The 22,926-nt window shown below is 49.1% G+C and overlaps 1 protein-coding gene across 3 annotated transcripts in view; it reads left to right on the forward strand.

The window, feature by feature from the left end:
* The window catches only part of sned1 (sushi, nidogen and EGF-like domains 1), a 191,727-nt gene that overhangs the window by 117,361 nt on the left and 51,440 nt on the right, over window positions 1-22,926 (forward strand). For all 3 annotated transcript variants that reach the window (XM_038815011.1, XM_038815010.1, XM_038815009.1), the window contains exons 18-20: window positions 13,699-13,882; window positions 15,272-15,384; window positions 20,578-20,856. In XM_038815011.1, the coding sequence (XP_038670939.1) occupies window positions 13,699-13,882; window positions 15,272-15,384; window positions 20,578-20,856 (576 nt within the window). The remainder of the gene's footprint in view (window positions 1-13,698; window positions 13,883-15,271; window positions 15,385-20,577; window positions 20,857-22,926) is intronic.

The raw sequence follows: 22,926 nt of genomic DNA on the forward strand, positions 1-22,926 counted from the left end.
CAGTAAGAAGTCTTACAACACCAGGTTAAAGTCCTGTTGGACTTTAACCTGGTGTTGTAAGACTTCTTACTATATAAAACCTTGGTTAGGCCACTTTTGGAGTATTGCGTGCAGTTCTGGTCACCACATTATCAGAAGGACGTGGAAGCTTTGGAGAGAGAGCAAAGAAGGTTCACCAGGAAGTTGCCTGGTCTCGATTGTGTTGGCTATGAGGAGAGGTTGAATAAACAAGGATTGTCTTCACTGGAAAGACGGAGGCTGGGGGAGACCATGGGGCGGGATTCTCCGTCCTCTCACACCCGTTTTCCGGTGCGGTGCTCCCCCGCTGGCAGGGGGATTCTCCGACCCTGCAGCCAGCCAATGGCGTTTCCCACTGTGGCCACCCCCACGCTGGCGGGAAATCCACGGGTGAGAGTGCGTTGCTGGTGAAACAGAGGATCCCGCTGATGGAGAATCCAGCCCCTGAGGTCTACAAAATTATGAGAGGCATACAGGGTGGATAGTCAGAGGCTATTTCCAAGAGTGGAAGTATCAAATACAAGGGGGCACAGATTCAGAGTGAGAGGAGGAAGGTTTAAGGGAGATGCACGGGGTTTGTTTATCATGCAGGAAGTGGTGGGTGCGTGGAACACGCTGCGAGAGGATGTGGTGGAAGCAGGCACATTCGCAACATTTAAGAGGCATCTGGATGGATGCATGAACAGGCAGGAAATAGAGGGATACGGACTGAGTAAGGGCAGAACGTTTTTTTAAAACTTGGGGCCTAATGATCGGCACAGGGCTGGAGGGCCGAAGGGCCTGTTCCTGTGCTGTACTTTTCTTTGTTCTTTGTTCTCTTGTAGTACACTAGGAGACCTGCCCTGCTCTTCTTCAACATAGTGCCAGGGGATCATTTAGCTGCAAGTGAAAGGGGAGACTGAAGCTCCCCTTCTCATCTCATGCGAAACCCACACTTCTGACGGTGCAGCATTCCCTTAGTGCCCAGCTTGGATGGAGGTGGCTAGCATGAGGGGACATAGCCTTAAATTGAGGGGTAATAGATATAGGACAGAGGTCAGAGGTGGGTTTTTTACGCAAAGAGTGGTGAGGCCGTGGAATGCCCTACCTGCAACAGTAGTGAACTCGCCAACATTGAGGGCATTAAAAAATTTATTGGATAAACATATGGATGATAAGGGCATAGTGTAGGTTAGATGCCTTTAGTTTTTTTTCCATGTCGGTGCAACATCGAGGGCCGAAGGGCCTGTACTGCGCTGTATCGTTCAATGTTCTATGTTCTATATTCAAGTCTCTGAATTGGGACCTGAAAACACCAGCTTCTGATTCAGAGGCTGCAACTGAGCTGCAGAAAGTACTGTCCAATCTGTAAAGTTCCCTGACCTGAACTGCCGCCGTTTACTTCACTCAGTGAACAAACCTTTTAGGCCTCAAAGGTAGGATGGGGGATTTTGTGACCCTGTTTCGAGGGGGAGCCCCAAAATGGCTTTTACACCGGTGGGTTCACCCGCCTGATTGTCCCTGCCCCCGCCAGTGACATAAGGGGGTTCTCGCCGTGGAATTTTTAATACACTTAAAATTAGTGAGCCCCATTGTAACATAGAAAAGCCACCCCCTCACGATGGCGTAACGTCACGTCGCCGGAGTTTACAATAGATTTTTAAAAACTGGAAACTAGCAAACAGAACCCGCTGGGGGATGCACAATTGCAGCCACCACCCCCCCCCCCCCCCCCCCCCCTCTCGGGCAGTATCCAGGCAATGCCGGGGGTAGACCTCCTTTGAGGAGGTTCGGATGGTTTCTCTGGGGTCTCTCAGGAGCCTACGTTTCTGGCAAAGTGACGTTGTGCGACCGGCCGCCTGGATTTTCTTTCCCCCAGAGTTTTCAAAAATCTGGTGGGAAAAGCCGGCAGCACAGCCGGCACCACAGCCGGCGGGCTATAGGCCACTTTTCCCACCCAAGTTGACACTTTGGGGTAGAGAAAAGAAAATTCTATGCATGCTGCGTCTTGCATGATTTTACATTCCTGTTTTTACAAAACATATTTGACATGGGGCTTCGTAGAATTTGGATCACCTCCAGAGACCTTTAAAGCTGGTGGGTGGAAGTGCCAAGGTCCCACTTCCATTTCCAATTTTAATTTATAATGTGTTGGATAAGCTGGGCCTGCAAGGACTGCGTTTGCTGCAAAAGTGAGAGAGACAGGCTTCCAACACTTGAAGAAATGCAACTCTATTTTATTGAACTCTTAACTATCATACATACTTTAACTGTGGGTTGACACTATGCTGAGTTGACTGGAGACCTGAGGCTAACCTGACCAGACTATCTTCCTGCCACATGGTGTTTGTTCTAGTTGCTGCTCACGAGCTCTGACTGTCTCAGAGGCTGGATCCCGAGAGAGCGGGAAACCTATTCCCTCTGGCTTTATAGCGTTCGTGTCCTGTCTGGTGATGGGCTGCTGTGTTCTGTGTGTTCATTGGCCATCCTGTGTGTCAATCACTGCCTCTCTGTGCACCATCATATACCTGTGTGTATAATATGACAATTTATATTTGTTTTTCTGAGCTAAATTAAACTTTAAAGTTACACATTGTTCCTGACAATGTGCGATCTGAAAATAAGTGTCTTTATAGGAGATGGGTGGCACGGTAGCACAGTGGTTAGCACTGTTGCTTCACAGCACCAGGGTCCCGGGTGTGATTCCCGGCTTGGGTCACTGTCTGCGTGGAGTCTGCACGTTCTCCCTCTGTCTGTGTGGGTTTCCTCCGGGTGCTCTGGTTTCTCCCCATAAGTCCTGAAAGACGTGCTTGTTCGGTAATTTGGGGACATTGTGAACTCTCCCTCAGTGTACCTAAACAGGCACCGGAGTGTGACTAGGGGATTTTCACAGTAACTTTAATGCAGTGTAAATGAAAGCCTACTTGTGATAATAATAAAGATTATTATTATTATAACCACTTGAGAGGATTAAAAAGCTTTGAATGGATCTCATGAATGGGAGCTATTTTTACTGTCAAATGTGTATGAGGGAGAACTATATTAGATGGTTAGACATTTATTTTTTTTCATCTTCGTGTGGCCCCTGACATCTGCCATGGTGGATACTGGGTGTGTTGCTATGGAGGCAGCATGGAGGGTATGAGGGGGCATGAGGATTGGTAGGTGGTGGGGCATGAGTTGGCATGGATGTGACTTGAAGGGAGCATGGGGAGTGGGTCAGGTGGTGTTAAGGGTGAGAGTCAGAGGGCCTATAAGCTTTTAAAACAACCGGGGTGAGGCAGGCATTCTACTGTCCCACCTTGGCACTCGCCAGCCCCTGTCGCTGCCAACAGTCTCCTGGGATCGACAGGCCCAACTCCATCTTGTCCAAGCCTTCACGAGTGAAAGTTGGGCCTTTTAAACTGCGGTAAATCTGCAGAATGGGACATGTCACTAATTTCAGTATTTAAAAATCGTCCTTACATGTGTAATGCCATGGGATATCAGCCCAGTGTATATACTAAAACAATACATCTTTCACATGTTTAGTCCAGTACGACTAAAGTACAAAGTCGTACTTCGTTAATCAATATTAGAAGAGAAGAAAACCAACCAATCTCTGATCAGAAGCCTGAAACATACAAGTATTTTCCATTCTGCACAATACCACTGAACTAAACCTGGAAGCACAGTTCACTTCAGAACAATTATATTAGTTTAGATGCAGCTTCACTGTAACAGGATATATTGTTCATTATATAATATAAACTAGTTTTATTGAATGACATATGATCCAACCGATTCATGAGTAAATTTGTGTAATTATGGTGCTGTCAGCTTGAGAGCAAGTTCAAGTGCTTACAATACGGCCAAGACTGCAGAGCTAAGCCTCATGTTAAATGCCAAATATTTGTCTGAAATTAATTTTCTCGCTGTCTTAATGCTGAACAGATTACACAAAATGCAGTCTGTCCTGTCCTTGCGACACAGCCCTGTTAATACGATGAACATCCCTCAGGCAAAGGAAGGGGAGCTAGTCTGACTTCAATGTTGGTTTATTCACCAAACTCAGTATAACATATGTCCAAAGTAGTTTTCACTTCAGCAAATTTTCCCAACCGTGGCTCTTATATATGTGCCCTAACCTTTCCCCAATTAGTCTCAGCTATTCATAATCACAACCAGAACATGCACTCAGCTGCCATCGCACTTGCAAACCAACGCTACCTATACTTCAATTCTATGGGAATTTCTCAAAATGTAAATCTATATTAGCACTGCTGCCTCACAGCGCCAGGGACCCGAGTTCGATTCCGACCTTGGGTGACCGTCTGTGTGAAGTTTGCACTTCCTCTCCCTGTCTGCGTGGGTTTCCTCCAGGTGCTCCGCTTTCCTCCCACAGACCAAAGATGTGCGGGTTAGGTGGGGTTTCAGGAAGTGGGTGGGTTGCTCTTTTGGAGGTTCGGTGCAGACTCGATGGGCTGAATGGCCTCCTGTAGCACTGTAGGGATTCTATGGATGATTATGTATTGAGGCTCATTATACTAAGAGGCAGTGAATACTTCTGCAATGATTTCCTAGATTATTCTGCTTTGCTGGATGGACTTGTTCATGAGGGACAATCTCTGAAGGGTCTATTTTTATCCCAAAGGGGAAGTTGCATCAAAAAGTACAACCACAACAACGTGTATATACAAAGCACCTTTGACATAGTAAAGCATCACAAGGAGTGTTTTTCCACAAAGTTTGCCACCGAACCACATGAGATGATAAGGAGACGGACAAATAGTTTCGATAGCAAGGTAGATTTTATGGAACCTCTTCTAGGAGAAAAGAGAGACTGAGAGGTTTAGGGAGGCAATTCTAGAATTTAGGGCCTTAGCAGCTGAAGGAAATCTCGTCATTGGTGGAGTGATTCAATTCAGGATCAGGAGGCCAGATTGGAGGAGTTCAGGCATCTCTGAGTGACGTGGGGCTAGAAGTATGAGGCCATAAAGGGTTTTTAAATCAATTATTAGAATCTTAAAATGGAGACATTGCTACCCTGGAGCCTCTGTCGGTCAATGTGGTGATGGGTGAACAGGACTTGCTGCGGGGTTATGGCACAAACAGCAGAATTTTGGCTGACCTCGAGTTTATGGAGGATAGAACATGGGAGGCCAATCAAGAGTTAATTAGAATAGTGAATTCTCGTGGTAACAAAGGCATGGATGAGGTTTTCAGCGGATGATGAGCTGGAGCCAGGGCTAGGAAATAGTTGGCCTTGGTGATGGCATGGAGAAGCTGAATATATTCAAGAGGTGGCTAGATTCCTCCGGGTGCTCCGGTTTCCTCCCACAGTCCAAAGATGTGCGGGTCAGGTGGATTGGCCATGCTAAATTGCCCGTAGTGTACTAAAAAGTAAGGTTAAGGGGGGTGTTGTTGGGTTACGGGTATAGGGTGGATACGTGGGTTTGAGTAGGGTGATCATTGCTCGGCACAACATCGAGGGCCGAAGGGCCTGTTCTGTGCTGTACTGTTCTATGTTCTATGTTCTATATAGCACTTGGGGAGAATGGGATCAAAGGCTATGGGCAGGAAGTAGGATTAGGCTATTCAGTTGGATGATCAGCCATTATCGTGATAAATGGCAGAGCAGGCTCGAAGGGCCAAAAGGCCTCCTCCTGCTGCTATCTTGTATGTATCTATGAAACTCAGCATATGATGCTAACATTGCATACTGCCTGCTTCAGGACAGTTACAAGGGAGAAAAATGGAGTTGGTGGTTAGGGCATGGAGAGTTTCTGTCAGGGACTGAAGACAATGGCTTCGATCTTCCCAATATTTAGTTGGAGGAAATATCTTGTCTTCCAAGACAAGATGTCAGACAAGCAATGACAACTCTGAGATGGTGGGGAGGTGGTTGTGAGGAACAACATATATTTGGAAATGAATGCAGTGTTTTTGGATCATGTTCATTGAATTCATTGAATCATCGAATCCCTTCAGTGCAGAAGGAGTCCATTCGGCCCATCAAGTCTCTGAATGAGCACCCGGCATAGACTCCGTTCCCCGCCCTATCCCCATAACCCCACCTAACCTTTGAATATCGGGGGCCAATTTATCATAGCCAATCCACCTAACCTGCACGTCTTTGGACTGTGGGAGGAAACTGGAGCACCCAGAGGAAACCCACACAGACACGGGGAGAACGTGCAAACTCCACACAGTCACCCAAGGTTGGAATCGAACCTACCTGGGACCCTGGCGCTGTGACGCAGCAGTGCTAGCCACTGTGCCATTGTGCTACCCCCATGTTGCTAAGGAACAGTCTGTAGATGAGAAATAGGATAGAATCATAGAATCATAGAATTTACAGTGCAGAAGGAGGCCATTTGCCCCATCGAGTCTGCACCGGCTCTTGGAAAGAGCACCCTACCCAAGTCCACACCTTCACCCTATCTCCATAACCTGGTTACCCCACCCAACACTAAGGGCAATTTTGAACACTAAGGACAATTTAACATGGCCAATCCACCTAACCTGCACATCTTTGGACTGTGGGAGGAAACCGGAGCACCCTGAGGAAACCCACGCACACACGGGGAGAACGTGCAGACTCCGCACAGACAGTGACCCAAGCCGGGAATCGAACCTGGGTTCTGGAGCTGTGAAGCAATTGTGCTAACCACTATGCTACCGTGGGGCCAAGGATTGACTGGAGGGGGACCCAATTGGTAATGGTGTAGTTTCAGGAAGTGAGGCTTTTACTGGCTAATAATGGGAACAGATGCACACGTTTGGACAATGGTAGAGAGGTAATTGAGGAGGATGGTGAGGTCAACCATGCCAAAGGCTGCAGACAGGTTGGGAAGGATGAGGAGGGATAGTTTACCTTTGTCACACACAGGATGTCAATTGTATCCGTCATGAGAACCAATGTGGGCAAGGACAGAAACCTCACTGGAGGAATTCAAATGTGAAATTCCAGAAAAGCTGGACGCAGATTTTAGAGGGGACAACGCATTCAAGGACTATGACAAGGAAAGGGAGTAGGGAGCTGGCACGTTTGGAGGGAGGGTGAAGTTGGGGATTAGTTTTTTGAGGGGAAGGTTAATGACAGCAAATTTGAAGCAAAGGTGAGGAAAAAGAGCCTTTAACAATATCGGCTAACGTGGCAGCCAGGTGGGGAAGTTGGGTGGTCAGCTGTTTATTGGGAACAGGATCGATGGAGAAGGCGGTTAGTTTCATGGACAAGATGAGCTTAGTTAGGGCATGAGGGGAGATAGGAGAGAAACTAACCTTGAGGCTTAGGCTAGGGGGAATATTCAGGTGTAAATCTGGAATCTTATTGGGATTCTTTGACAAGTCTCTGAATAGAAGTATATAATTAGGGACTCTAATACCTGACCCTTTATAATAATTTATTTTAATTGATACAAAAGCTAATGAAAAGAGCCACATGGAAGTCTCGTTTCTTGTACTGTAATAGTATAGGCCTTTTTGGTTCTCATATTCACCGACAGCAAAATCTGACCAAAGGCTTTAACTTGTTTGCATTGGTCTGCCTGTTGTGCACCTTCACGTTTGACGGGAGGAAATGGTGGACATCCCAATTAAAGAGACATTATTACTTCCACAATTATAGGGTGCGCCAGTGTTAAATTTCATCTGTTGTGTGTGTGTCCCCCACCCCACCAGCCGTCCCACAGTTTGTGATTTTTCTCCTTGAAACCAATTGATTAAATATTCTTTGATGGGATGATGGCGTTGCTGACAAGGCCAGCATTTGTTGCCATTCCTGACTGCACTGGAACAGAATTTCAGAGGGCAGTTAAGAGTCAACCACATTGCTGTGTATCTGCAGTCACATTTTGACCAGACCAGATAAAGATGGCAGATTTCCTTTCTGAACGGCGGTGTCAAAATCGGAGTGATCGATGCCGGCGTCAACGGGCCTCCAGACCCAGGCATTCACCCCTTCCCAGGGGGCTAGGACAGTGCTGTGCGCTGCTCCGGGGCTCAAAAGCCGGCGCGCCACGACCAGCGCTTTCAACGGCCCTCGACCGGCGCAGGGGGGACCCCGCAGGCGCGATTGGCGCCGATTCTCCGGTCGGTGGCCCGGCTTCGGAGTGGCGTGGTGTAATTCTCGCTCCCCCCCCCAGCAATTCTCCGACCCGGCGTGGGATCGGAGAATCCCGACCCTTGACCCCAGTGCGTTAGCCTGGGCATCTGGATTACCACTCCGGTGACAGTACACTACTGTCATTGGGTGCATGGTAGGTGTCATAATACAAATCCATGTATATGATGGAGTGCAGACAGGCACTGATTGACACACAGGACGACCAGTGAGCACACAGAACACAGCAGCCCATCACCAGACAGGACACGACCACTATAAAGCCAGAGGGCACCAGTTTTCCCTCTCTCTCGGGACCCAGCCTCTGAGACAGTCAGAGCTCGTGAGCAGCAGCTAGTACAAACACCATGTGGTAGTCAGTTAGTCTGGTCAGGCTAGCCTCAGGTCTCCAGTCAAGTCAGCATAGTGTCAACCCACAGTTAAGCATGTAATATAGTTAGATGTTAAATAAAATCGTGTTGCATCTCATCAAGTGTTGGAAGCCTGTCTCTCGCTACACTGCATCAAACGTAGTCCAGATACATCCAGCCTGCCCAACACACCATGGTACCAGTGAGTGATGCTGAAGTTTGACGGACCTACCTTGAGATAATCTGCCTTGACCAGCGATCAGCCATCCGATAGCATGGATAGCGTCCGCCCTCCCCCGCAGCTCCGCATCGCCGGCAACCTCGGTGCAAATTGGAAGATTTTCAAACAGAAGTTCCAGCCATATCTTGAACCCACCGACCTCGAGGCAGCATCAGATGCCAGGAAGATCGCATTATTCCTTTCTACAGCCGGTGACCATGCCATCCACATCTACAACTCCCTCACATTCGCTGAAGGCGAAGACAAGACGAAGTTTAAAACAGTCCTGCTGAAGTTCGACAGCCACTGCGACATTGAGGTGAATGAGAGCTTTGAACGGTATGTTTTCCAGCAGAGGTTTCAGGGTAAGATGAACCTTTTCAGTCCTTTTTAACCCATCTCCGCATCGTCGCGCAATCATGCAATTATGACTCGACAACTAATTCCATGATCCGGGATCAGATCGTTTTTGGGGTCCACTCCGATTCCCTTCGCCAGCAGCTCCTGAAAGTCAAGCTGCTCACCCTTACCATCGCTATCGAAATCTGCGTTCTCCACGAGCATGCTACCAACCGGTACTCCCACATCAGGGCGGCAGAAATGGCAAAGCTAAATGGCGAGGCAGAACGGGTGCAGGCCATCAAACAAATGCAGGGCCTGAGTCTTGATGACAGTGGCCATTTTGCGCGCTTTTCCCGGGCTCCAGCGCATGCGCGCCACGCCCGAGGGGACGGCGAGACCGACGACCAGCCTGCGCAGGTGCGCACGTCGTTCGACCGCACTGCGCATGCGCGTTGGCGCACGGAACGCGTCATGACGTGTCCGAATTGTGGCTCCGCCCATTTAAAGCGGCAATGTCCGGCAAAATCACGACGTTGTCTCCAGTGTGGCAAGCTTGGTCACTCCGCAGCCCTTTGCAGATCTGCTCCACTGCCCAGCACAGTGATCCCAGCCACAGCGCAGGAGTCTCTGATAGGTACAGCAGGCCGTGACAGACTCCGACAGCCCGCCAGATCCCGCGCTGAGTGCCTCAAATCCCCATTCCAGGTGGGCATCATCACTAAGCATGCGCTGCCTCTCTCAACGACGGTTAAACACCTCCCAATTCTGCGCGTTGATCCGGACGACGAGTGGTGTGCTACCCTTACTGTTAACAAGCCTCGCATCCGTTTCAAGCTGGGCACCGGCGCTTCAGCAAACCTCACTTCAAAATCTGACCTCGACACCATCCGTGTCAGACCAAGCATTCTTCCACCGGCCTGCCAGCTCCTCGGCTACAATGGCAATGCCATTGCTGCCAGTGGCTCATGCCAGCTTGCGGTGTCCATTAGGTCATTGAAAGCGTGCTGCGATTTGAAATCATAGGAACCAACAGAGCTTCCTTGCTCGATGCTCGGGCCTGCAAACTCCTGAATCTAGTGCAGTGGGTTCACACCATGCCATCCGCACAGGCAACAGCCTCACCAGATGATAAAGTCCAGGCTCAACTCGATGACATCATAGCGCAATACCATAACGTGTTCAAAGGTATGGGCACACACCCACACCGATACAGAATCCTACTGAAGCCAAACGCCACCCCTGTGGTTCACGCACCGCGTCAGGTGCCGGCACCCCTCAAGGACCGCCTCAAGCAGCAGCTGCAAGACCTCTAGGACCAGGGCGTCATTTCAAAGGTCACGGAACCCACGGACTGGGTTAGCTCCATGGTTTGCATCAGGAAGCCGTCAGGGGAGCTTTGAGTCTGTATCGACGCCAAAGATTTAAACCGCAACATCATGAGGGAACATTACCCAATACCTAAACGAGAAGAGTTAACCAGCGAGATGGCTCATGCCAAATTCTTCACGAAACTGGACGCCTCCAAGGGGTACTGGCAAATATAGCTGGATGCATCCAGTCGCAAGCTGTGCACATTCAATACCCCGTTCGGTCGCTACTGCTACACTGAATGCCCTTTGGCATCATCTCTGCCTCAGAGGTATTCCACCGCATAATGGAACAAATGATGGAGGGCATCGAGGGGGTGCGAGTGTACGTCGACGATGTCATAATCTGGTCCACAACTCCTCAAGAACACATCGATCGCCTCAAGTGGGTGTTCTACAGGATCCACGAGCATGGCCTCCGACTCAACAGAGCCAAATGCTCATTCGGTCAATCAGAAATCAAATTCCTTCGTGACCACATCTCGCAGCAAGGCGTGCGGCCGGATGCTGACAAGGTTTCGGCGATCAACGCCACGAAGACCCCGGAGGACAAGAAGGCGGTCCTCGGCTTTCTACGGATGGTCAACTTCCTTGGGATGTTCATCCCAAACTTGGCATCACACATCACAGACCTCCGCCATCTCGTTAGAAAAATGACCGATTTCCAGTGGCTACCCGCTCATGCGAACGAGTGGCGTGAGCTGAGGACGAAACTCACCGAGGCACCGGTACTGCCGTTTTTCGACCCCGCCAAGGAAACAAAAATATCCACTGACGTGAGCCAGGATGGTATTGGGGCAGTGCTCCTCCAACGGGATGACTCCTCCTCCTTTGCCCCAGTTGCATATGCCTCTAGAGCCATGATGCCCACTGAGCAACGATACGCTCAGATTGAGAAAGAATGCCTGGGCCTCCTTACAGGGATCGACAAGTTCCATGATTATGTATATGGCCTCCCCAAATTCACGGTCGAGACGGACCACAGGCCATTGGTTCACATCATATAAAAAGACCTCAATGACATGACGCCACGGTTACAACGCATCCTCCTCAAGCTACGCTGCTACGATTTCGACCTGGTTTACACCCCGGGCAAAGAGCTCATTGTTGCCGATGCACTCTCCAGGTCTATCATCACACCGTGTGAGCAGACTGACTTTGTCTGTCAAATAGATGCGCAGGTGCAATTCTGTGCCTCCAACTTTCCGGCCTCAGATGAGAGAGTCGTTCAAATTCGTGAGGAGGCGGCCAGGGATCCTCTGTTCCAGCGGGTGATGCAGCACCTCACGAATGGCTGGCAAAATGGGCAGTGTCCCCAGTTTTACAATGTCAAGGATGATCTAATGGTGGTAGACGGCATCCTCCTGAAGCTTGACAGAATTGTGATCCCACAGAGCATGCGAGATTTGGTTCTCTGCCAAATCCACGAGGATTTGGGGGTTTTTTTTGGGGGTCGCAAAATGTCACCATCGAGCCCGAGAGGCAGTCTACTGGCCGGGCATCAGCCAAGATGTCGCCAACACAGTCCTCAATTGCCCGACGTGTCAAAATTCCAGCTGACCCAGTCTAAAGAGACTCCACAGCAACATGAGATGGTGACCACCCCATGGTCCAAAATTGGTGTTGACCTGTTCCATGCCAAGGGGTGTGACTATGTCCTCCTAGTGGACTACTTTTCCAATTACCCTGGTGGTCAGGCTGTCTGACCTCACGTTGGCGGCGGTGATCAAGGCATACAAGGAAACTTTTGCCCGACATGGGATCCCACTCACGGTGATGAGTGGCAGCGGCCCCTGTTTATTCAGTCAGGAGTGGTCAGATTTTGCCCGGCTGTACAACTTTCGGCACGTCACATCCAGCCCCCACTACCCCCAGTCGAATGGGAAGGCTGAAAAAGGGGTCCACATTGTTAGAAGACTCTTGTGCAAAGCTGCTGACTCGGGCTCCGATTTCAGCCTGGCGCTGTTGGCTTATAGAGCGACCCCTCTGCCCACTGTGCTGTCTCCAGCGCAGCTCCTCATGAACCGCACACTGTGAACAATGGTTCCGGCCATCCACATTCCAGACCTTGACAACTTCCCGGTCTTACAGAGGATGCAGCAGTCTCGGGCCCAATACAAATCAGCATACGACGCCCATGCCGCATCTGGTCCCTGCTGACCGAGTTTGTGTTCCGCTGCCTGACGGTGGCTGGTCAGCCACGGATGTGGTGGTCAAGCAAGTGGCCCCGAGATCGTTCCTCGTTCGCATGCCTGATGGCTCTTTTCTCTGGCGCAAAAGGCGGGCACTGCGCAGACTTCCACGCCCACCACCCAACCATGATGTCGCACCTCGCACGCTGCTTCCTCAGGACGCGCCCTCCCACGAGGCCACTGATCTACCAGATATTCTACCGACCTGTACGACCACCACATTGGAGGCAGTCCCGCCCGTTAAGGTGCAGGCGGCCCCTGACCCACCCTTGAGGCGGTCAACCAGAATTTGTCTCCCACCACAGAGACTGAATTTATAGACTGACTTACATTACCTTGTTTTCTCATCGTTTTGACATCTGTACGTATTGTTTTTTTCTCATGTGTTATCTGCCCTCTATCTGCACTAGACACCTTCCCATGTATATAAGTTAGTATGTTCTGTAGAGAGCCAAGTACCTGTACACATATTCATTATTTATTGACCTGAACACATATTTGTTTAGAAAAAAAAAGGGAGGGAGACGTCATAATATACATCCATGTATATGATGGAGTGCAGACAGGCAGTGATTGTCACACAGGATGACCAGTGAGCACACACAACACAGCAGCCAATCACCAGACAGGACACGACCACTATAAAGACAGAGGGGACCAGTTTGCCCGTTCTCTCGGGATCCAGTCTCTGAGACAGTCCGAGCTCGTGAGCAGCAGCTAGTACAAACACCATGTGGTAGTTAGTTAGTCTGGTCAGGCTAGCCTCAGGTCTCCAGTCAAGTCAGCATAGTGTCAACCCACAGTTAAGCATGTATTATAGTTAGATGTTAAATAAAATCGTGTTGCATATCATCAAGTGTTGGAAGCCTGTCTCTCTCTACACTGCATCAAACTCAGTGTAGATGTGTGCCCAACACATCAGTAGGCACATTGAGCGTTAACCTGTCTTTCTCTTTAAGATGCTCACTGGCCGTGCTATGTATCTCCATTATCCTCTGTTTTTAGTTCACGATGATTCATTCCTTCCTTCCCTGCCACCCCATCTCACCAGAACCTCCGCAGGGGTATCATGTTTCCTTATGCTGCTCGTCTCTAAAGTGATGGCAGTTTCTCTTCTTCCCACCAGAACCTGGTCCTATTGGAAACCTGTCGGTAGCGAACGTCACTGCTTCCAGCATATCTGTCACCTGGACTTTGCACAGCTCAAGACAGTCGATCATCAGCGCTATCCGCCTCTCTCTGAAGTCTCCTGATGCAACTGCAGAAATGACTGTTTTGCTGGGGTCTAACCTCACGCACTACACCTTCCGGTAAGCAAAGTAATGACTCCCGTTCGCATCAGCCTGTCTCCGCCTCATTAATCCTCACCCCCAGCCCCCCCAATAACCAGGCTGAGGGGAGTATTCACTGCTATAATTTCCCCCAGCTCCAGTTGTCAATGAGGTATGCTTCCACAAATGTAACCTTTATCAACAGGCAGTTCTTGCCCAATGGGGTCTCGCCTCTCTTCACCAGTCTTAGTTGGAACTATGCTTTGGATTCGACAGCCGAACTTCTGATAGTTGGAGCTGGAGGGGCTGAGGGTGACAGTGTAATAGTGGGAGGAGGGATTTAGCCATGATTCTCATTGCTGATTAATGTTCAGTAACCAGGATTTGGGAAATGGAGATGGGCTGGGAGGTAGAGGAGTCCATAAAATGCTGAGGAAAAGCAAGGGGTGGGTGTGCCCATTATTATCCTGCTACCATGGCATTCTGCAGGTGACAGAGAAGCTGGGGCTTTGCCTTTCTGCCCAGAGTCGAGCCAGTGTCGACTCCAAATTGAGGGCCGCTTCCTGCTAGTAGTGGCAGTTTATCAAAAGTGCGTAGCCCCTCCCCCATGTGGGCAGACCACCTGATGAACCCTGGTGGCCTGCCAATGGGCTGAGGAATGGGAAGGTCCTCTTAATCGCATGCCCCTTAGAGCTCCCAGTGACAATGGCTGCAGCAACATCTCTCCCCTCTCACCCCACTGCCAGACTGGCCCTGACAACTTTCAACCTCACTGGCCATGTTTCGAGGGCAGCACCCTGCAGCAGAGTGCAGTCCCTGCAGTGGCCACCACTCCCGGTGGAGTTCCAGAGACTGGAGGGCTGCCCACACTCTGAGTGGCCGGCAGCTTTGGGGGCAGGCATCTTTCAATGGGACAGGGTGCCTTGACAGCAGCTAATAACCTACCGCTTGGGCCTTAAAGGGAGCTGAGGGTCCCCAACAAGCCATGGTGGGGCTGCCCCTACTTTCCAGCCTGTCACCAGGCCCCTTCACTGCCCCAACAAAATCTAGCCTATCATGTGGCTATTGGCCTGTAACATTGTAGGTAGCAGATGAGGAACATATCAGCCATGATAGAATGATGGAGCAGACTTAATGGGCAGAATGACCTAATTCTGCTCCTATATCTTATGAATTTATGATTGTATTTTAACAATGACATGGTCACAATCGAATGACCACTACCCAGGACCAGGTGTGCAAACTGGTCATTCAGGCATGGCACAGACCCTATGAAGGCTGTGCCAGTGCAGCAGTATTCCAAAATTACTCCACACCAAGAAAGCTGGTGGGGGGTGGTGGGTGGCGTGGGATATGGGGCAATCAGTTGTCAAACTTCAGCCTTTTAAAGTAATGGATTATTTGCTTTTCCTTCTTCTTTGTCTGCAGTGACCTTTCTCCGGGAGAACTTTACACAGTGGAAGCCATGCCACAGATGAGTCTTGAGGCTCAGGAGGGCCTTTTGGAGGGTCTCACAGATCCACCCTTACCTGTGTGGACACGTAGGTTCTGACCCTCTCTGAAACGTTCTATATGGCTTTGCTTCACCCTCATTGCTCCAAAAGGGATCTAAGGCTCACAGCAATTATGCCTGAAAGCAGGTTAAGTGGGAAATCACTGGTTGAGTAGCTGAATTCGTTTGGATTAAGTGGACTGATGGTAGTTGTATATCATCCTCTGTTCATCTTTAGGGTATTGTGCTGTCTAATTTCTCTTACTCATTCATGGGATGTGAGAGTCGTTGCCAAGGCCAACATTTATCGCCCATCCCTATAATGGTGTGCCTCCATGTAAGAACAAACTGCTAAGATTCTCTTCGTCTTTCTGCATTGGGGAATCCTTCTCATAGAATCATAGAATCCCTACAGTGCAGAAGGAGGCCAGTCGGCCCATTAAATCTGTGCCGACCCTCCAAAAGAACACCCCACCCAGGCCCAATCCCCGCCCTATCTGTGTAACCCCACCTAACCTTTGGGCACTGAAGGGCAATTCAGCACGGCCTATCCACCTGACCTGCAGTGGACTATAGGAGGAAATCGGAGCACCCGGAGGAATGCCACGCAGACACAAAGAGAATGTGCAAATTCCACACAGTCACCCGAGGTCGGAATCAAACCCGGGTCCTTGGCGCTGTGAGGCAGCAGTGCTAACCACCGTACAGCCCCACGTTTGGCCAAGAACACAGCCACTGTGTATATTTTACTAGCCAACTAAACGAGGTGTGAGACCACCCAGTGGAAATTCTACTCCTGACTGTGTCTGATCTTTATCCCTCTGCTGGCAGCTCCCCCTCCGCCCTCCGACATATGCCTGAGATCAAACGTTCCGTGGGGGAGTTTGATGAGTGAGACTTTCTGCACCACATGCTCGGCAGGATGTCAAAGACTTGGAAAACTACAGATGAGATTTACGAGAGTGACAGCGGGAACAAAGAGATGACTGCAATAACTAGAGAAACTAAGCTTCTTCTGGCAGAAATAAACAACAGGAAAGATGAGATTTGAGTTATGATTAAATGCACAGCCTGCAGGAGTGATGGAAGAACATTTTCAAGGGAATCTGATATAGGCTTGAAAAATAAAAATGTAGAAGGCTACTGGGAACCAGCACGGGGTGGGAATAATTGGAGAGCGAGCACAGGCACGATGGGCTAAATGGCCTTCCTCATTGCTGCAGGATTCTATATTATCCTGCGCTCCAGCATTCCAATGCACAGCTCCACCCAGTCGGAATCTTCTGTGCAGATGGTCATACCTTGCACGCTCGTAAGATGTGTTGCCAGCTGCCTCCAATGTGCAGGGCTCAGTTGCATCATGAAGTTGAACACAGTTGAACTGCATCAGGTTGAAAGTTTAAGTCCCACTCCAGCACTTAAGCCCATAACTCATGCTGACCCATCCGTGTAGTACTGAAATATGATGCATTATCTTTGAATGCAGCTTCAAAGCAAGGCCCCATCCATTAGGGTAAATGCTGAAGATCCGATGGAATGATTTGAAGACCTGCGGGGCATACTGACCAACATTTCTCACCCCATCACATCAAAGACACATTAGTTACTCGTTTGTCATCCTTTTTTCTTGTGGCGCAAAATGGAGGTCACATTTTTCTATAACAGCAATTAATTCATTTTATACATCTTGTAATATTTGTTTGAGACAATGAGGCAATGTATAAATGAAGTTATTTATTTGCTTAAAACATCTTGCAACTTGTGTCTTACGCTTCCTTTTATTCCTTCCTTCTCTCCCTGGTCACCCTTTTTTCCTTTCCTATAAAGAGAAATTGTGTTTTATAAGTTCATTTGAGTTTTTTGAGGTTGCAATTATAGGGTAGATAAAGGGGAATCAGAAAACGTAGTACATCTGGATTTCCATAAGGCATTTGATAAGGTGCCACACAAGAGGTAAGGTAAGGGTTCATGGATTTGGGGGCAATATATTGGTATGGGTAGCGTATTGGTTAACAGATCAAAGCAAATAGTAGGACTAAATGGCTTATGTTCAAGTTGGCAGGCTGCGAATAGTGGAGAGTCGCAAGGACCAGTGATGTCGGCTATTTTAATCTATATTCATGGCATTGACAAAGAGACAGTGTAATGATAAAGGTATTGACAAAGTAGATGTAGAGTGGATGCTTCATTTTGTGGGGCAATCTAGTATGAGAGGTCATAAGGGGATAGCAGGTTTAAAACAGAGATGAGGAGAAATTACTTCTTTCAAAGGGTCATGAATCTGTGGCATCACCACCCAGAGTGCAGTGGATGCCAGGACTTTGAGTAAATTTAAGGAGGAGATAGACAGGTGTTTAATTAATAAGGGGGACCGGGCAGGAAAGTGAAGTTGAGACAGAGAGGAGATCAGGCATGATTGAATTGAATGGCAGAGTGGGCTCGAGGGGCTGAATTTCCGACTCCTACTTCTTATGTACTGTACCTAAGTTTGCTTGTGGTACAAAGTTAGGTGGGAATGTAAGCTGTGAGGAGGACACAGAGACATGGACAAGGTAAGTGATTGGGCCACAAGGTGGTAGATGAACGGTAATGTGGGGAAGTGCAAAGTTATTCACGTTGGGCAAAAGAATAGAAAAGCAGAATTTTTTTTAAAAGGCATGAAACGTGCAAATGTTAATGTTTTGAGGGACTTGGGTGCACTTGTACAGGGAACACAAAGTTAGTATGCCAGTACAGAAAGCACAGTAAGAAGTCTTACAACACCAGGTTAAAGTCCAACATGCTTGTTTCAAACACTGGCTTTCGGAGCACTGCTCCTTCCTCAGGTGAATACCTGAGGAAGGAGCAGTGCTCTGAAAGCTAGTGTTTGAAACAAACATGTTGGACTTTAACCTGGTGTTGTAAGACTTCTTACTGTGCTCACCCCAGTCCAACGCCGGCATCTCCGCATCAGTACAGAAAGCAGTTACAAAGGAAAATGGCATGTTGGCTTTTCTTGCAAGGGGATTGGAGCACAGGAATAAAGAAATCTTGCTGTACTTGTATGACGGTTTGGTGAGGCCACATCTGCAATAAAGAATGCAGTTTTGGCCTCCAGATTTACTTGCAGTGGAAGTGACAGAGCAAAGGTTCAGTGGGTTGATCCCTGGGATGGGAGGTTTGTCCGCTGACAGGAAACTGAGTCAATTGTGTTTGTATTCTCTGGAATTCAGAAGAACGAGAGGCGATCTCATTGAAACATTCCAGGTTCTGAAGGGGCTTGATAGGGAAGATGCTGAGAGGTTGTTTCCCCTGGCTGAGAAATTTAGAGGATGGAGGTGCAGCCTCAAGATAAGGGGAGGCGATCGTTTTGGACTGAGTTGAGGAGAAATGTCTTCACTCAAAGGGTTGTGAAAATTGGACTTCTTCTCTATGCCAGAGGGTGTCAGATATTCCGTTCAATCTTTCTAAGGAAGAGCTACACAGATTTTTGGTGTCTCAGGGAATCAAGGGATATGGGGACAGGGCGAGAAAGTGGCATTTAAATTGAAGATCAACCACCATGATATTGAATGCTGAAACATGCGTGGCGAGTCTATGGTCTTCTCCCAGTCCTATTTCTTTTGCTCTTCTTATTCTATCTGCTACTTTGTTTCTCAGTCTCTGCCTCCATGTTTCTCTCTCTCTCCCCTCTATTTTTTTTGTCTCTTTCTGTCCACTCGCATTCTGCCTATGCGACACACCCAGAGAAAAGCCCTATGTCTTGGGAGCCTTTCGATTCCCCCTCCTTCCAGTGAAAGGCGTAAACTTAACAGCAAAATACTGCAATAGATGGAAATCTGAAATGTAAAAAAACCCAAGTCACTGGAAGTATTCAATGGGTCAGAAAGCATCTGTGGGGAGAGTGTAAAAAGGAGTCAGCACCTGACCTTTCATCAGAACTGGGAGAAGTTAGAAACGAAGTAGGTTTTAATTAAGTTAATCAATTAAAATGAATTGCTTAAGCAATCAAAAGATGGAGAGTGGAACAAAAGGAAAGGTCTAGATTGTGCAGCAGACAGGGGACATTCAATGACGGGTTTGTGGGCAAGAGCAAAGGGAAAAAAATGGCCTTAAAGCCTTCTGGATTCAATCCCTGACCACCCTGTCTCCCCCCACGCACCCCTCCCCCCCCCCCCCCAAAGCCCCAGCATCCACCATTTTGTTTCCTTCTCTTTGCAGCTTTCAGTCTCGATTGTGTTTTTCTCGCGTTCTTGCTTCCAGCTGGCACCTGTTCATTGTTCTGCTGTCCACAAAAACTTCCCGTGGACATGTTTTTTGTTTCTTGAATGACATCAAAACACTGCGGAGTTTGGAAACCGGAAATAAAAACAGAAAATATCTGGAAAAACCCAGCAGGCCTGGCAGCCTCTGTGGAGAGAGAACCGAGTCGCCCCATTACCATTTGGCTGGTTTAGCACAGTGGGCTAAACAGCTGGCTTGTAATGCAGAACAAGGCCAGCAGCGCGGGTTCAATTCCCGTACTGGCCTCCCCGAACAGGCGCCGGAATGTGGCAACTAGGGGCTTTTCACACTAACTTCATTGAAGCCTACTTGTGACAATAAGCGATTATTATTATTACTACCACCTCTCTTTAGCTTTGACTCAACAACTGTTTTGCCATTTATATGTTGCCTGTCTACCGCTCAATCACAAACCTCTCCTTTTGGTCTTTTTTTCACCTCCCCCCATTGCACCGACATAGAAATGTATTACATTTCTAACTTTTCCCAGTTGTAATGTCTGGAGTTTTTCTCTCTGTGAGACCCTCCACGTATTTCCCTCCACAGCTGCTCCCTCAATGTCACTCGGGTGCTTGATGATAGTCACGTCAGGACTAGCAATGGTGTCTGATTTTCTGATTGTCAGAGGCAGGGATACAAACCCCCCCCCCCCCCCCCCCCCCCCCACATTGCCATTTATGTGAGTGTTTAGAAAACAAGTGTTTTGGAAATAAAGGGCAGATGTTTATGTTCCTCACCAGTGGAATTGCAGAGTTGGGGGTGGTGGGGGGGGGCAGACATTTCCCCAGCTGGCCTTGCCATTGAGGTCCTGCCGGCCCGACCTCTATCACAAATTTACAGTGGGATAGGAGAGGCCTGAGAAGGCCCTTGACCCTGCCAGTCCTGGCAGCTTTGCATCCTCCATTGACTCTTCAGGTGGGAAACCACGCCATCTTAAAAGTCCTAATTAACAGCAGCTCACTGTCTCTTTCTACCACAGGACCGCTGCCTCCTCAGAACCCTGTGATGACTGCTGTTACAGCAACTACAGCACGGCTGCGCTGGGATGACCCCCTAACTGGCTCCGGTGATGGTTACATCATCAATATCACAACCAGCCGTGACTTGAAAAGCCGTTACATCCCCAATGGGAAGTTAAATGCGTACACTCTTCGTGACCTGGAAGGGGGACGCAGGTACACGTTGGCGCTAATGACGGTGAAGAACACGGAAAGAGGAAAGCTGGTTAGTGACCCTGCACATCTGACCATCAGCACGTGTAAGTACAAGGAGCCAGAGTGTGGGAACATTCAGTGATTAAACTGAGGATGTACTTACAAGGATGCTGGCAAAGGAAGGGTGTTTGAGAGCGGGGACACACGAGGGAAAGTTGGCAACAGCAGGAGGATCAAGGTGGGAAGGGACATAAACAGGGGACATACAGTAGGGAGGGGATGCAGTAGAATGAGTGGATAAAGCTTGGGGGAAGGTGAGGAAAGAGAATTGATGTAAACAGGAGAAGTGGAGATGAACCTTAGTTAGGCCACACTTGGAGTAGAGTGTTCAATTCTGGTAGCCACACTACCAGATGGACGTGGAGGCATTAGAGAGGGTGCAGAAGAGATTTACCAGGATGTTGCCTGGTGTGGAGGGCATTAGCTATGAGGAGCGGTTGAATAAACTCGGTTTGTTCTCACTGGAACGACAGAGGTTGAGGGGCGACTTGATAAAGGTCCACAAAATTATGAGGGGCATAGACAGAGTGGATAGTCAGAGGCTTTTTCCCAGGGTAGAGGGGTCAATTACTAGGGGGCATAGGTTTAAGGTGCGAGGGGCAAGGTTTAAAGGAGATGTACGAGGCAAGTTTTTTTACACAGAGGGTAGTGGGTGCCTGGAACTCACTGTCGGAGGAGGTAGTGGAAGCAGGGACGATAGTGACATTTAAGGGGCATCTTGACAAATACATGAATAGGATGGGAATAGAGGGATACGGACCCAGGAAGTGTAGAAGATTTTAGTTTAAATGGGCAGCATGGTCGGTACGGGCTTGGAGGGCCGAAGGGCCTGTTCCTGTGCTGTACGTTTCTTTGTTCTTTGAAAGACTTGGATATAGATGGGAAAATAAATAAAGAGAGGGTACAGATCAGTGAGGTGAGATGGGGATGAGACAACATACAGCAATACGAGGGAAGATAATAGAGGGAGGATACAGGCTGGGACAAAATAATATTGGAGAGGATATGCAGGTGGGGAGGGAGGCGATCAAGGAAGATACCGACTGGGGAGATTTAAGAGAAAATATGTCAGGACAAAAGGCTGAAGAGAAGATGCAGATTGAAGATTGAATGGGATAGAGACTGGCAAGTGCTGTAATATTCCTTTAAAGATCTCAGCATGGCATGCGTCCAGTAATCCAGTATTAGTTTCACTTTTTCTTTGAGCAAAGCACTATCATGTTATTGCAATTATATAATGCCTTGGGCTTATTCAATGTACAAGGGAGGGCAGGGTAGCATGGTGGTTAGCATAAATGCTTCACAGCTCCAGGGTCCCATGTTCGATTCCCGGCTGGGTCACTGTCTGTGTGGAGTCTGCACGTCCTCCCCCTGTGTGCGTGGGTTTCCTCCGGGTGCTCCGGTTTCCTCCCACAGTCCAAAGATGTGCGGGTTAGGTGGATTGGCCATGATAAATTGCCCTTAGTGACCTAATAGTAAGGTTAAGGGGGGGTTGTTGGGTTACGGGTATAGGGTGGATATGTGGGTTTGAGTAGGGTGATCATGGCTCGGCACAACATTGAGGGCCGAAGGGCCTGTTCTGTGCTGTACTGTTCTATGTTCTATGTTCTAAGACACAAGACACTAATCCCTCATAAGGGATTGGGTAAACACTTTGTGGGCTCATTTATTAAGACTAGGCACATGAGGACAGTGGGCGGGATTCTCCCCTACCCGGCGGGGCGGGGGGGGTCCGGGCGTGTTGGAGTGGTGTGAACCACTCCAGCGTCGGCCTCCCCAAAGGTGCGGAATTCTCCGCATCTTTAGGGGCGAAGCCCTCACATTGAGGGGCTAGGCCCGCGCCGGAGTGGCTCCCGCTCCGCCAGCCATGCGAACGGCCTCTGGCGCCCCGCCAGCCAGGGCCAAAAGGCCTTCGCCGGCCGGCGGAAGTCCGCGCATGCACCGATGCATCAGCGGCTGCTGACGTCATACCGCCGCATGCACAGGGGAGGGGGTCTCTTCCGCCCCCATCAAGGTGAAGGCCATGGCAGGGCAGAAGAAAAAGAGTGCCCCCACGGCACAGGCTCGCCCACCGATCGGTGGGCCCCGTGGGGGGCGCCCCCCAGAGCCCGCAC

The sequence above is a fragment of the Scyliorhinus canicula genome, chromosome 13 (assembly GCF_902713615.1).
Source record: "Scyliorhinus canicula chromosome 13, sScyCan1.1, whole genome shotgun sequence".
In the NCBI taxonomy this organism is placed as follows: domain Eukaryota; kingdom Metazoa; phylum Chordata; class Chondrichthyes; order Carcharhiniformes; family Scyliorhinidae; genus Scyliorhinus; species Scyliorhinus canicula.